At 39.0% G+C, this 15,012-nt stretch overlaps 1 protein-coding gene and 1 long non-coding RNA gene across 3 annotated transcripts; one reads left to right on the forward strand and one right to left on the reverse strand.

Annotated features, from left to right (window-relative positions):
• Positions 1–624: 624 nt before the first annotated feature.
• On the reverse strand, positions 625–5,485 carry LOC130724669 (uncharacterized). 2 transcript variants are annotated; one of them, XR_009014590.1, is made up of 3 exons: positions 4,790–5,426; positions 2,604–4,687; positions 625–1,035 (listed from the first exon to the last, which is right to left on the reverse strand). It is a non-coding gene; the product is annotated as an uncharacterized LOC130724669 (long non-coding RNA). The 2 variants fall into 2 exon arrangements; XR_009014589.1 differs by lacking the exon at positions 625–1,035 and having other exon boundaries at positions 4,254–4,687; positions 4,790–5,485.
• A 2,819-nt stretch (positions 5,486–8,304) lies between these two features.
• On the forward strand, positions 8,305–9,925 carry LOC130723943 (probable N-acetyltransferase HLS1-like). Its single transcript, XM_057575090.1, has 2 exons — positions 8,305–8,670; positions 8,827–9,925. Exons 1-2 carry the CDS (start codon positions 8,497–8,499, stop codon positions 9,808–9,810), a joined length of 1,158 nt encoding a protein of 385 aa, XP_057431073.1. The 5' UTR covers positions 8,305–8,496; the 3' UTR covers positions 9,811–9,925.
• Positions 9,926–15,012: the final 5,087 nt, after the last annotated feature.

Below are 15,012 nucleotides of genomic sequence, written 5' to 3' on the forward strand. Positions count from 1 at the left end.
AACGGGAAGGGTCGACAATATAAGTGTGAGGAAAATGCTTGAGTGCAATAGCGCCTTCTGCACTTTGAGCAATTTATCCAACCATCCAAATGACGAGTCGGGGGAAACTTCACTGAGGCGGAAGACTTCGTGAAAGCGGAAAACTTCACTGAGGCGAAAGACTTCGTGAAAGCGGGAAAACTTCACTGAGGCAGAAGGCTTCGTGAATGCGGGGAAACTTCACTGAAGCGGAAGACTTCGTGAAAACGGGAAACTTCACTGAAGCGGTAGACTTCGTGAAAACGGGAAACTTCACTGAAGTGGAAGACTTCGTGAAAACGGGAAACTTCACTGAAGCGGAAGACTTCGTGAAAGCGTTAGACTCCATTGAAGTGTTAGACTTCATGGAAGCGTGATATTTCATCGACGTTTACCCTAGGCAAACGTCAGGGACAATATTCTTAGTTAGACACTTGTGCGTGGGAAGGACGATACGTTGTTTGACTAACCTTATCGCATGACATACCATGCACTCTAACTAAATTCATTGGGATGTTGATTGTAACACTCCGATTTCCGGGGGTCACTTTAGTAACCTATTAAAGTAAATATGCAATATTTCGTAAAAGGGGTTTATAAATGCGAGTATTTTTTTTTCATTTTCAAAGTATTTCTAAATCATGAAGTTCATACTCCCAACTGTATTTAAATTTACATCCAGCCTTAAACAAGGCAAGTACCCGGAAGTAACAACAGATGAACCCAACTTACAAACCTAACGAATAGAATTAGATTCAACGAGGAATATATTATACAATGACTCATAAATCCGATATACTCCCTACGATTTCCACATCGGAGAATCGCAAGATAGCAATGCACCGGAACCTACCCAAAACTTCAAACAATACTTATAAAATAATCCTATAAGCTTTAACCAACAATGATAAGCTCTTTACCCAAAAGGCTATAGCCTTACACCCGACTCTATTCTTCGAGTCTTCTATAGTTCTTCGACATGGAGTAGCATCTGCTCGCATCACCACCTATCGTTGTCTGACAAAGGCGTAGTCCGCCCAAACACACATAGAAGGCGCGAGGGTCAACTCCAAAGAATTACATAAGTAATACACCCAGTAGATAAAGTTTAAGGGATAGCTACTTAGGCTTAGAAGTTTGTGATATCATTATAAATTGTATATCTTCCAATGAATATAAATGACAAATAATGACAATTAACATATATCAAGTAAGATTAACAAGTATCAATCACACTCGGCAACTAAGTCAGTATGCATGGTGCAAGAATGAGATGACGAGGAACAAGATGCAATTCGGAAGGATGGGCACCATCGAGTCAGCCCTAACACCGGCCAAGGTGGGACCATTTCTTCTCGGGTGTCTCTTATACCAAACAAAATGTAGTCAGATCAACAGTGAACCCGCAGGTCTGCCATTTCCGTCTGCTACTAAGAATCACCGCAGTGTTCTTATGTGGAAATCCGGGTCTTATGACCATTTTTGGAATCCACCGAGGTCCGGCATCCCACCGTGTATTAACCTCAAAATGTGTGCATGAATGCAAAGTGATTAGCCAAACAACGCCTCCGACCTCACTCGTCACGTCGTCACGTGTTCTAGCTAACTTATTGTCTCTAAAAAGAATACCCTAAGGTAAATGTCGATTCTACGACAAAAGACAATTAATTATGAAAAGAGTGCAATCACTCGTGATAACTTCTCGAGTTATCCGACTCATCTCCATTCGATGGTCAAAAACTGCTCAGCGAGCAAAGAGTACCAATGTACTTGGAACTTATAGTTCCCCGACTTATCCTTTAGATAGCCAAACAATAAACTGCTCATCGAGCAAAAGAGCATCAACGTACTCAGAAACTTATTAATTTCCCGGCTTATCTTTTAGATAGCCAAACAACAAAACTGCTCATCGAGCAAAGAGTATCAACATACTCGGAAACTTATTAGTTCCCCAAAACTTGGACTCGGCGACACTTCTCATTTTTCCAAAACTAATATTCAAGTCCTAAGCTCTTATTTGAGTTTGTGATCATTATTTAAAGGTTCAGAGGTTGTTTAGTGTCTTATGAATTTTCCTTGTAAAGTAGTTTTCATTTAGTTTTATCTCTAGCCTTATGAGTTTAAAAGATCCCATAATCCCAAGTAATTCCCAGAGAAGGTCTCGATCCATTAAAACAATAAGAAGGGCTCGAACCTCGGTTCGTCCCGTCAAACTTCTCAAAATCTCATGATGAGTGTGGCATAACTGCCTGTTATCCTCACTCTGACGTACAACAGATATATGTGTAATTGCATAATCAAAGTAACACAATCCAACAATCATGGCACATATATCAACACATCCTAGATTAACCATTTAGCACATAGCATGTAAATCAATATCAACACATCCTAGATTAACCATTTAGCACATAACATGTGAATCAATCTCAAAAACAATTCAAGCGATAAATGATTATCAATTGTCAGTCGTAGCCTCAGAAAACATTTTTGCCAGTCAAACACAATCAAGTGCATAAACAGTAAATCAAGTCAAATTCGTCGACACCTAAAGCATTAGCTAGTATTCAGTGAGTAGCCCTCACCTTAGCCAATTCTCATACTAACTACAATTTCAATCCCAACACATCTTTGCTTTCTCGTGTCAGTTCGCTTCCTTTTATTCTTTAGCTTCGTCGTCAAGCGCTCCCGTCATTCGTACCCTTCATGAGTACACATAACATAATTACTATTTGAGCTAACCTACTGACTCAAAGTCTAAACTATGACTTCAGGCATTTGACTCGAAGCGAACGTATGTTAAACCTAATCCCCATAATGGTTATAACCCATTAGGATCAATTTCAGAGATCAAGACAAGTCGTAATAATGACAACAAACAATAACACAATTTAAGATGCTTCAAAAGCTGTTGACTTACTGAAACGATTTTAAAACCAAATCATATACCTTTGCTAAAGTAGAAAAGTTCACATGACGAATACTTATTCCTCTCGTTTTCCTTAGAGTTCTCAATCTCTATTAGGATACTCATTGAGGCTTTTCACAATAATAGGTACGCAAAGCTTCTTGCTAAATCAATTAACACAACATCGCGCAACGACATTATCCCATCATCTTCCTAAGTTAATCTCTTTATCCTCAAGATTACTTATCAAATCACTTACAACAACTTAACGTCTCAACGTCACCCTCGCAATCGATACCTCAAGTCGAACACCATATCATTATCAATTCTTATCAAATTCACTAACTCTTATAAAGAAATCCATAAACCATAGTTAACTTCCAAGACAAACAACTCTTCTTATCTAATGATCATGTACTTATTCAAGACTCATAAGCTCCTTCAAAACGATTGAATCATTTCTCTTAATCTTAAACTCGTGATATCTCGTTAGACACAAAACCCTAGTCTCTTCGAAACTTCACTTTGGTTCTACAAAAATTCCAAACTTATAGATAAGTCCTCAATCTCTAAGAAACAGGTTCTAGTCCTCAATTAATCCCTTAATTACTTCTAAGTCCTAGAACTTCCAAAGTTTCAAATCTAGACCCTCTAAAGTCAAGTATTTATAGTAAAGCTCATAAACTTCTTGGAATTCAAGATTCAATCCTAAGTCATCTTCCAACATCAAGATTTTCATCACAACTTAATCAATTCTAATTAATACCTTTCGAAGTCTAATTCCTCACTCGGAAATCCAAACTTAATTGTTCTATCTCTATCCAATCATGTTATTCCTAAGCATCCATTAACAATGAGGTAATATTCGAACACTTATTCTATAACACTCAAAAAAACTCGTTCGACTTTCAAAACTTTTCGCAATCACTTTTTAACGAATAAATGTGCGTAAAGACTCGAACGTTCTTGATTTTCATAAACGAATAAACAACATACGTAAGTAAGTTTCGAAAGATGTTTTCCTACTCCAAACATTGTAATATGATTTTAAAATGAAAGGTTTTCTCAAACTTTTCCATAAACAACACTTTTCGCTTGAAATAAGTGATTTTGTCAAAACGAACATCAACTGTACAACGACTTTAGCTAATTTTTAAATACGTCAAATAAACTCCGAAAAATCTAATATTTTTATCCTGGCTTCATCTACAAGTTTTGTAAATCCTCATAAATGTTCAAGTCCAAATTCGAAGTACAAAATTCAGGAAAAATCGAATACGACAGCAGTTCGTGAGAAACAGGACAGCTTAACCCGTGCTCACTAAAATGCGTATAACTTGAGCTATAGAAAATTGAAATTACATGAAACCAGTGGAAAAAGTTTGATAACAGAAAATGCTACAATTCTTATGAAGACTACTTCTTCAAATTCGGTCATTAAACCTACGTATTTGACAGAACAGCAGCTACTATAATCACAGGCCAACAGCAGCATAAACTTCTCCTAATCTAATATCGAACCCATGCTCATTCAGAATTAATCTATACATAAACAACAGAACTAACTAGAGATTAACCATCTCAAATACCCTTACATTTTCAAAAACATTTTCAGCCCCTACAAGAATTAAAACAATACCCAAAACAGAAAAATATTTCGTTTTCTACCTTAAGCCTCATGGCTAAGGTTCTGTATTGCTTCTTCATCCTCTCTAACAACAGTTTCTGCCTTCCTCTGAGGACCATGAATGTTGAACAACACTGGCACAGTTCAAGCAAGGACTCAGCAGATGAATAAGAGGATTAGAATTAGGGTTTTGAAAAGGGAAAAGCAGAAATTGGAAGGGAGGATTAATCTCTTACCCAAAATTTATAATCAATTCAGCAAGAGGAGGAGGAGAGCTTCCTGGTTCTGAGTTCAGTGACATCTCCGGCGAAGGTTGGCCGGAGAAGACGGTGGTCACGGTGGCTGGCGGCGGTTTCCGGCGAAGCTGGTCGGAATCCAAAATTTCTTTAGGGGTTTTGTAGCGCACGTTGAGGGGAGTTCCATGGTGTGGTTGGTTTCTCAAAAAACTCAGTGGTTCGCCGGAGATCGGAGTTGAAAGGTGGCGGTTTTAGGGTTTTCATTTTCCTTATTTTTCACGTCTGTGGTGGCTGGAGCTCGTGGTGGTTGCAGCCATGGAGGAGAGGGACTCACGGTGGTACTGGTGCTGGTCGTGGTTGAGGAACCAGAGGAGAAAAACGCGTGGTGGTGGCGTTTTGGCTCGCGGTGGTGGCGGTGGTTGGCTGCGGGCTCGCGTGAGGAGGGTGCGGTGGTGGATGGTGTGAGAGGGAGAAGGGAAACATGGTGATGGTGATAACTCTTGTTGCTGTATCAGAAGAAGAAGAAAATGGGTTTGGAGAGGAAGAGAGAAAGAGTCGAGAGGTTGAGGGAGAGCGTGAGTGAGGGAACGCGTGAGGGAGAGTGGGAGAATAGAGTGAGAGAAAAGGGGAATCTGATTGGTGAAGTGGGACCCGCATGAGAGAGAGAGTGATCAGAAAATTTGAATGAAAGGATAAGTGGTTGAGGGAAAAGAATAAAGAATATTCTTTTATGATAGGTTATCACAAGTAAATAACAAAGGTAACCTGTTAGAGCAGGTTATCACTTCATAAAAGGGAGAGATAATTAAAGAATAAAAATTATTAAAATTTAAAATAAAATAATACACACAAAAATAATTATATTAAATCCTTACTTTTAAATAACTCTATAAAATCAAAATATTGAAATTAATTACTACTTAATAACTTTTCACAAATCGCGATTAGATTCGAGTTAAGAAAATAATATAAAAATAATAAATATAAACACGCGATTAAATGATTGTAAGGAAAATATTCCTTAAGGTATTTCTCGTCGTCGTGGCGCGTATAATATTTCAATCACAATTAATTAATAAATAATACGTGTTGTCGGGATTTAGGAGATTAAATAAATAAATGTTCTATTAAATTTTGAGTCTTGCATTGATGATTGAATTGTTATTAGAGATTCGATGACATGCTATGTATATACCGTAGGGTAGGCAATGGAGAACCTATATAAGTATATACCCCCTATTCATCACATGTTGCTTGTACTACCTATTATATTCTGTGAGTTGACCCTCGCGTCTTGGCTTTGTGTGTATGTTTGTGTTTGGGCGGTCGGCCTGCTGCCAGATGTCCAACAACCGATTCGAGATGATTCGTCGCTCGGGGAGGATCCAGAGCGTAACGACTACTACTGAGCTTTCGACGAGGACTCGGACTTCATGCGTGATCAGAAGAGGGTCGATGTTAGTGGTATAGGGTATGGGTTGCTAGAGTACAAGTATTTTGGGTGTTATGGTCATAGCTCTGATTCGTTATTGTATTTTGGGGCAGGGTAGGTCCCCGACACATTACTTTTTGATGTGGTTCTCTGTCACAGGGATCACAGGGAGTAGTCGGACGTAGGAAGTTTGGAGGAGGCCGTTTTTGGGCTGACTCTCCCACTCTTGAGGACATGTATTTATAACTCTGTCACTCTGATCTTTGGATCTTTACGTATTGCCTTCGGGCTTACTTTCTGTCTCTTTCTGCTACTTATGGTTACAGCAGGGCTGTATATCTATATTGTACGTTAGTTATGTTGTGCAATCTTGGGTTGAGTCTTTAGTTGAAATAGTCTTTTACTTCAAAAGAAAACGAAAAAAAAATTACATGCATTTCCGCTTTATTTTATTTTTTAGTTACTAAGTGACACCCGAAAATCGGGATGTTACATTAACTCATCTACCATGTCAGGTATTCAAATTTGAATAACATGCTTTCGCTTTTATGTGAGGTAATTGTATGGAGTTAACCCTTTCTGTTTTGCTACTTGTTGTTTGGACGCTTAACGTTATTAGGCGATGGAGGATCTTCGATGGAGCCTGACCTTTGTACGAGTCGGAGAGGAGAACTTGAAGAATAGTGGAAGACTCAGAGTAGAGTCGGGTGTAAGGCTAGAGAGCCTTGGGTTAGAGAGCTTACCTTTATTGGTTAAAGCTTGCATAATGATTTTAGGAATTTATATTTGCGGTTTGGGTAGGTTCCGATGCATTGCTTTCCTGCAGTTCCCCGATGTGGAGATCGTAAGGAGCATGTCGGATTTATGATGTCATTGCATAACATATTCTTTGTTGAATCTGATTCTATTTGTTAGGTTTTGTAGGTTGTGTTCTTTCGTTCCTACCTTCGGGTACTTTGCTTGTTTCAAGGCTAGATGTAATTTGATTTACAGTTGGGAGTAGGCATGACATGTTTTGGAAATACTTTGAAAAGAAAAAATATTATACTCGTGTTTATGGATCCTTTTGGAAAACATTGCATATTTATTTTAGCAGGTTACTATGGTGACACCTGAAAGTCGGGACATTACATTGTGGTATTAGAGCTTTGGTTGAGAAACCAAAACTTGTTAGGGAATAGGTCTTCTGTGCTAGGTTGTTTGAACTCTGTAATTGATCGGATACCTGCTAACTCAAAGGTCCTCAAATACCTTGCAAAATTACTCCAAGTTGATACAAATTTTTGTTTTGGCACTCTTTCAAAATTCAATTCATTCAGTTTGAAGACCTTCAAATTAAATTCAGTTTGAACCCATTTGCAGGACAAAACGAAACATGTTAGGCGGGTGGGTGGGTGGATACATCCCTCGAACTATGTGGGAAGACATAGGAGCCCACTGGTTAAGAGAACTCGATGTCACACCCAAAATTTTAAGGCATTGAGTTTTTGGTTCGCATCTCTTATAAAGTTTTCATATCTCTCATTCTTAACCAAAGTGAAACTCCAACAACTCATGCTTGAATTGATCAGTATTCTCTCATTTAAATGCGAGTCACCACCACATTATCATACCCCCTGAGCGGGAGCTATCCACACTTACACTTTTATTCGCTTCACCGCATCGATAGAACACACTACCTAACCACACTGACCAAAAAAATTTAATTTCTCAACAAACTATGGTGGTCTAAACAAATTGGCCATAGGAACCTGGCTCATTTTTCCATCCCTATGATTTCCTGAATTGTAATGCATTAGCTCAATTAGAGGAAAATGAATCATTAAGGTTGAAAAAGAAGAAAAGGGGAAAAGTGGAAAATAAGAGTTGATAAATTTTTATACAGGAATAATATCATTGCCTTAAACTATATATGAAGAGTGGACAGTGGCCACCCAAAAGCTAGAGACAAAAAACACATTCTATTATTAATCTTACTTTTGTCCACTATTTTATTATTGAAAGCCTAGGTTAGTGTTGATTCTGATAAAGAACATTCTCTCAAGTTCCTTTCTCTCTCTATCTTTTCCTTTTTTCGGTTTTCTTTTCCCTCTAACCCCTCATATAAATCATTATCATAATCTATGCCAAACCAGTACTTGTATCACTCCTTGTTGGTCACACTTCTTGCTATTTGTATCTGTTGCACCTTCTTAAGCTCTTCGCTTCCCTTTCACCTTTTCTTTCTCATCGAGTGATCCATCAAACACCTTCAAGTTCCTTCTCCTTCTACGACATGGAATTCAACAAGTTCAGAATCCGAAGCTATGAAGCACAATCTGATAGAGCTCAAGTGGAAAATCTCGAGAAAAGATGTGAGGTAGGGCCATCAGAAAGCGTGTTTCTCTTCACAGACACTATGGGTGACCCCATTTGTAGGATTCGAAACAGTCCCATGTACATGATGCTGGTATATACATACACTATGCCACTCTCTAACTTCATTCTTTCCTTTTTCTCCTTTTTCTTTTTATGGATACCAAGTTAATCTTTTTATGGCTTCATTCTTCTTTGATCATCATGTCCATGATCACTAACTTCCTCAATTATTTTTATTTTATGTTAGGTAGCAGAGTTTGATAATGAGTTGGTTGGTGTCATTCAAGGCTCTATAAAAGTGGTCACAGTTCATGGTCATGATCCTCCAAATGGTTTGGCAAAGGTGGGGTATGTCCTTGGCCTAAGGGTAGCACCCCATCATAGGAGAAAAGGGATTGGCTCCAACCTAGTGAGAAAGCTAGAAGAATGGTTCACTTGCAATGATGTGGACTATTCATACATGGCCACAGACAAAAACAACCATGCCTCTGTTAGTCTCTTCATGAACAAGTTTAGCTACACCAAGTTCATGACACCAGCTATTCTTGTGAACCCAGTGAACCACTATTCACTTGAAATCCCATCCAACATTGAGATAACAAGGCTCAAGGTTGAAAAAGCTGAACCCCTCTATAGAAAGTTCATGGGCTCCACTGAGTTTTTCCCAAATGACATAGGTAACATACTTAGGAACAAGCTAAGCTTGGGGACATGGGTGGCTTATTTCAAAGGAGATGATTTTGGGTCAGATGGACAAGTCCCACATTGCTGGGCTATGCTTAGTGTATGGAACAGTGGGGAAGTATTTAAGCTGAGGCTTGGGAAAGCACCTTTATGTTGCTTTCTATACACCAAGAGTTGGTGCTTGATTGATAAAATTTTCCCATGCTTGAAACTTCCTACCCTGCCTGATTTCTTCAACCCATTTGGGTTTTACTTCATGTATGGGGTGTATCATGAAGGGCCATTCTCAGGGAAGCTTGTGAGGGCTTTGTGTCAGTTTGTGCACAACATGGCTGCAGAGTCCAAGGATGAGAACTGCAAGATCATTGTGACTGAAGTTGGAGGAAGAGATGAGCTCAATCATCATATCCCACATTGGAAATTGCTCTCCTGCCCAGATGATTTGTGGTGCATAAAGGCCTTGAAAAGTGAAGGGACAAATACTTTCCATGAATTAACCGAAACCCCACCCACAAGAGCTCTTTTTGTAGACCCTAGAGAGGTTTAAAGTATGATCTCCAAAAGGGATTGAAATCTTTTGTATTCTAGGTGTTGTTCTACCAATAAAATTTTGAAATGTTAATTAAGAATTATCATGTAATTTCGTGTCTCACTCACTTATATTTTTTTATTTACATGACAAGAATTCAATAATGAGACAAAAAATTTAGACAACATTTAAGGATAAAAGATCTTAATCTCTTAAAAATTATAAGAATGAAAGTACATATTTATATACACAATGTGACATCACGATGAAACCGAAAGTACGGTGAGCTGAAACAATTTTGATACGTCCACTATAAGTTTAGCCCACTGAAAATTTCTATCAAGTATTCAAATAATTACCTTAAAAAAGTAATAAAAGGAAAATTCTTGAACTTGACTTTTCATTTCTTTTCTATCATTATCTTTGTTTAAGAATGATAATTAATCCACCTCATGTGTTGTTTGATTAGTCCTAATTATACACAATCATCCAAATAGTGTTGACCACTATGAAATATTAACCTTTGTGATAAATTTTAACTGTTAATATATGTAGTGATTAAAAACCATCACAAACGTGAATCGTATTTTTTGGATTTCATCAATCTTTTTCGTTGTTTGATAAGTCCATCCATGATCCATCTCTTCTATGGTGGGGTTTTTTCTCTAGTTCCTTTCACATCGGTGACACAAAATCTCAAAAGATATCTATAATTTAGGTGCCAGTGCCACACTTTGGTGTCCTTCTCTGCATTCCCATATTGTGCCTCATGACCTTGACTAATCAACCTGCCTAGTGGTCCAAACTTCGTCCCTTCCCCTCAGGTAAAAACTTGAGCTGGACCCTCCTCCCTCATTTTGTCGCATCGCATCGAGATATGATCTTCAGGACATGTCATCACTGAAAAAAAGAAAAGAGATTTTGAGCCATTTTATGTGAGATCATGAAAGTAACCATTTTCTATTCAAGTCAGAGTACAACTTGAAAGGAAGTATGATTTGAAGTCTTAGTTGGTTGGTTTCTCCTTCATTTGTTCCGGAGCATTATTGTCCCTAACTACAAGAGGAATGTCGATGGTCTAAAGTTCCTAAAGTTCCCCTAGCTCATGGGAATCAACCTATAATTGAAAAAAAGCACTTTGTTTCTTGGGATTTCACTTTTCACCCTGATTGCAAATGTTGGAGTTCATTAGATAGGGACCAAGTTCCCGGTTAGAACCATAACGAGTTTTGGACAGATAAAATGAATGAACTTGCATTTTTTTTTCCCTTGAGGAAAGTATCATTAGCCACCCATGAGGCTAATCTTTCACCTCAAAATCAAAGCACAAGACAGTAGGGCCAGCCAATAAGTTTTTTCTACTTCCAAGACTTTGTAATGTTTAGGAAAATTAAGTCATTTTACCATAAAAAATTTAAAAAGATGATGTAATTCTTATATTTATGTTCTGCATGACCAGAAAAAGAAAAAGGAAGGAGGGTGGTGGATGCGTGGCGGTAATTGTGGTGGTGGTGGGTACGTGGTAGCAGTAGAGTTGTTGTGGTGGTAGGGCAATGGCTATGGCGGAAGGTGGTAGAGGCGGTGGTGAAGGTTGTGGACGGTGGTGGAGTTTGTTGTGGCAGACTGGCAGAGGTTGTAGTGGTGGTGGTGGTGGTGGTGACGACAGTGATTGTGGCAGAGGCGAAGGGTGCTGGTGGTGGTAGTGGTTGGTGGCGGTGGTGTAGCTGGAGGTGGCGATGGTTTCAGCTGTGGTGGTGAAAATGGTGGAGAGTGGTGGTGGTGGTGATTGTGGAGGGTGTCAGTGATGGTGGTGGTGGTTGTAGCAGTGGATTAAATATTTTCAAGTAGCTTATACGTTAGAATGTTATCAGACATTATCCCACCTCTATATGCTAGATTAAATAACTCATCATTTTAATGTTGAAGAGTAGATTGATGGATAAACATATACAATACAATAGTTGTATCAAATAATGAGTAAACTTATAATGTTTGATATAAGCTTGTATTATCATGTCTAATATGACGGACTAAACGAGTCTTAAAATTTTTCAACGAGTATACACATTAATTAAATTTGTCAAAGTATAACAAATGTGCTTATTTTAGTGTGTGATTGATTTTTCATTTGCATTGATGTAAATGAATATGAGCATGACTAAACGGTACGAATACAACATTGCAAGAAAATACAAGAATTAACATATACTGCTCTTTTAGTAATAGGAGGATGGATGGGACAAATAGAAAAATAAACATTTCTACATTGGATAAAGAATAATATTGTAGCTTTTTTTTGAACGTGAGAATAATGTAGTTAACAGAGAAGAGTGTAGGTGTTTCAGAAGTTCCGAATAATGTGATGGTATCTTTTTTTGACGCCAATGGTGGCTCTTCGAGGTATGAGGAAGAGGGCTTGTCGTATTTGGCCTTGTTTGAGAAGTCTCCGGTTGATTTGCGATTAGTTCGAGGAGTAGGTGATTCGTATCAGTTTATTATTGATGGTGAGGTAAAGTTTTTTATGGGACCTGATTCTTCAGTTGTGTTGGATATAATGGATTGGACTACTTATGGGGGATTGGCTACCTATGCCGTGCTGAAGGATTTTGAGGCTAGAACAAATGCTTTGCGTCGTGGGGATTATGCTTCATTTGAGAGACGTGATGAGATTTTTCTCCCGAGTGATGTTATTGGTGATGGTGGTGTTTCTATGGAGATTGAGTGCTCTTTGGATACAGGTTTGGGTGGTGATTTAGCTGATGGTTTAGATTGTGCGCTGGTTCATGGTGATGTAGCTTCTGAGACAACAGTTCTGGATGATTCAGGGTGTCCACTTGATCGGCGTCTAGTGTCAGACCAGGGTTTGAGCCTCTTTCTCGTTGTCCTTCTGTGGAGAAGGAGCCCGTTAAGGGCCTTGGTGTTTATGTTGGGAGAAAAAGAGGCCGGCCCAAGAAAGTCACTAAGCGAGGAAGGAAAAAACTAGGGCTTCAGGTTGTTGGTTCTGATTTTGTAGTAGCATCAGATGTGTCTGGCACTGCGTCTGGTAGGGTGGATCCTGTGAATTTGGTGTCTTCTCAGTCCGAGGATTGTGTTTATGAACGAGCTCGTAAGATGTGGTCGGTCGGTAAGGAGGTGGGACATGTTTGGGAAGGTTATGATGAGGAGGCCTGTAACACCCCGATTTCGGTGGTGCCACTTTAGTGACTTTAAATCAATAGTGCGGAAAATGCGTAAATATTTTTCTCGTTTTCTTTTCAAATAGAAGACTTAACATAATGAAGACTCAACCCAAAGATAATAAACATAAAATAATTGGAGATAGTGCCCGCAGGCGAATAAGTACATCCCATGGTCAGAGCCATGAGTTTTATGGATACAGTTTTCAAGAAGATAAGTCAGCCCCAAACGGCCTCCGAAAGACTTCCTATGCCCGACAAATTCCCTGTGATCCTCCTGGAAGAGAACCACACAAAAGCTAATAGTCGGGGACCTACCCTGCTCCAAAATGAGAAATGACAATCAGAGCTGTGAAAACAATCCCCCATATAATACACTCCTAACATCGACCCTCATCCGATCATGCATGAAGTCCGGGTCCACGTCGAAGGTTCAGTAGTAGTCATTGCGCTCAGGATCCTCCCCGAACGACGAACCATCTTGAATCAGCTGTTGGACGTCTGGCAGCAGGCCGACCGCCCAAACACAACCATACACACAAAGCCAAGGCGCTAGGGTCAACTCACAGAATATAATAGATAATACAAGTAACATGTGATGAATAAAGGGGTATATATATAGGTTGTATATATACATATAAGTTCTGCATCGTCTACCCTAAGGTATATACATAACATGTTATCAGATTTCTAATAACATTTCAATACTCAATATCTCAACAATTCAATAAGTTATATCCCGAAAAACTCGATAAGTAATATATCAACGAATATAGTTAAGTGCATGATGTGTCAATGCAATGTCATGCTCAAAATATGATCCGGATAAAATGTCACCCTCACGATGACCTGAAGCATCTCGCTCCGCTAAAGCATCTCGCTTTTATGAAGCATCTCGCTCCTATAAAGCATCTCGCTTTTATGAAGCATCTCGCTCCTGTGAAGCATCTCGCTCCAATGAAGCATCTCGCTCCGATGAAGTCCGATCTGAGATCGTCCTTCGGAAAGCAGCACACTTTCCAAGAAATGTATGCATGAATGCAGTATGGTTAGCCAAACAACGAATCGTCCTCACCAAGGTACGCGTATCTAGCTAGAGTACATTGTCTCTACAATACCCTAAGGTAAACAAAGAAGTGCTAGTCACACTTGGTAACTTTCCTAGTCACTTTGGCTCACCGTCTCGATGGCCAACCAAACTGCTCAACGAGCAAAAGAATGCAGCTCGCACTCAGTGACCTTTCAACTTACCATGGCTCACCATCTCGATGGCCAAACAAACTGCTCAACGAGCAAAAGAGTATCAACATACTCAGAACTGACTAGTTCCCCGGCTTATCCCTTGGATTGGCCAACCAATAAAATTTGCTCATCGAGCAAAGTGCCAACGCACAATGGTTTCCCCAGAAACCTGGATCCGACGACACTTCTCATTTTCAAAACTTAATGTTCAAGCCCTAAACTTTCGTCTGAGTCTTTTATCATTATATTAAGGGTTTTGAGGTTGTTTAATACATTATGGAGGTTCATTATGAAATTGTTTAAGTTTCGTCTCTAATCCTATTAGTTTCAAAGATCCCATAATTCCAATGATTCCCTGGAGAAGGTCTCAAAACAAAAGGTCCATCATCACCCAAGTAATGGCCTGAGAAGTTCCCAGGTAAGCTGGCCGGGCACAATGCCTCATTAAAAGCCCTTCTTGCCTTAGACAGAACAACCAAAGTTCTTACGTGAATTCAAATGGGGTTTTTCCAATATCATTTTCAAATTCAATTTTCCTTTGAGAAGGTCTCGATCCATAAAACAATAATAGGGTACAAACCTCGGTCCGTCCCATCAAACTTTATCCAAAAACTCGTCAGGAGTCTGGCATAACTACCCGTTATCCACTATCTTGACGTTCCTCACTCATTCGCACAATTGCACAGTATATTCAATATAGTCAGCAATTCAAGTGCGTAATAGAAAGACACAATATAATCAATATAATCCAAATATCATGTGAACAAATAATCACATAGCCTATAGTTAACCATTTAACAAT

This window comes from Lotus japonicus, chromosome 6 (genome assembly GCF_012489685.1).
Source record: "Lotus japonicus ecotype B-129 chromosome 6, LjGifu_v1.2".
NCBI lineage: Eukaryota > Viridiplantae > Streptophyta > Magnoliopsida > Fabales > Fabaceae > Lotus > Lotus japonicus.

Excerpts from the sequence above, each read along its gene's own strand:
- LOC130723943 (XM_057575090.1), top strand. The coding sequence starts at position 8,497 with ATGGAATTCAACAAGTTCAGAATCCGAAGCTATGAAGCACAATCTGAT. Across the intron at positions 8,671-8,826 it reads GTCCCATGTACATGATGCTG|GTAGCAGAGTTTGATAATGA; the intron begins GTATATACATAC and ends ATTTTATGTTAG.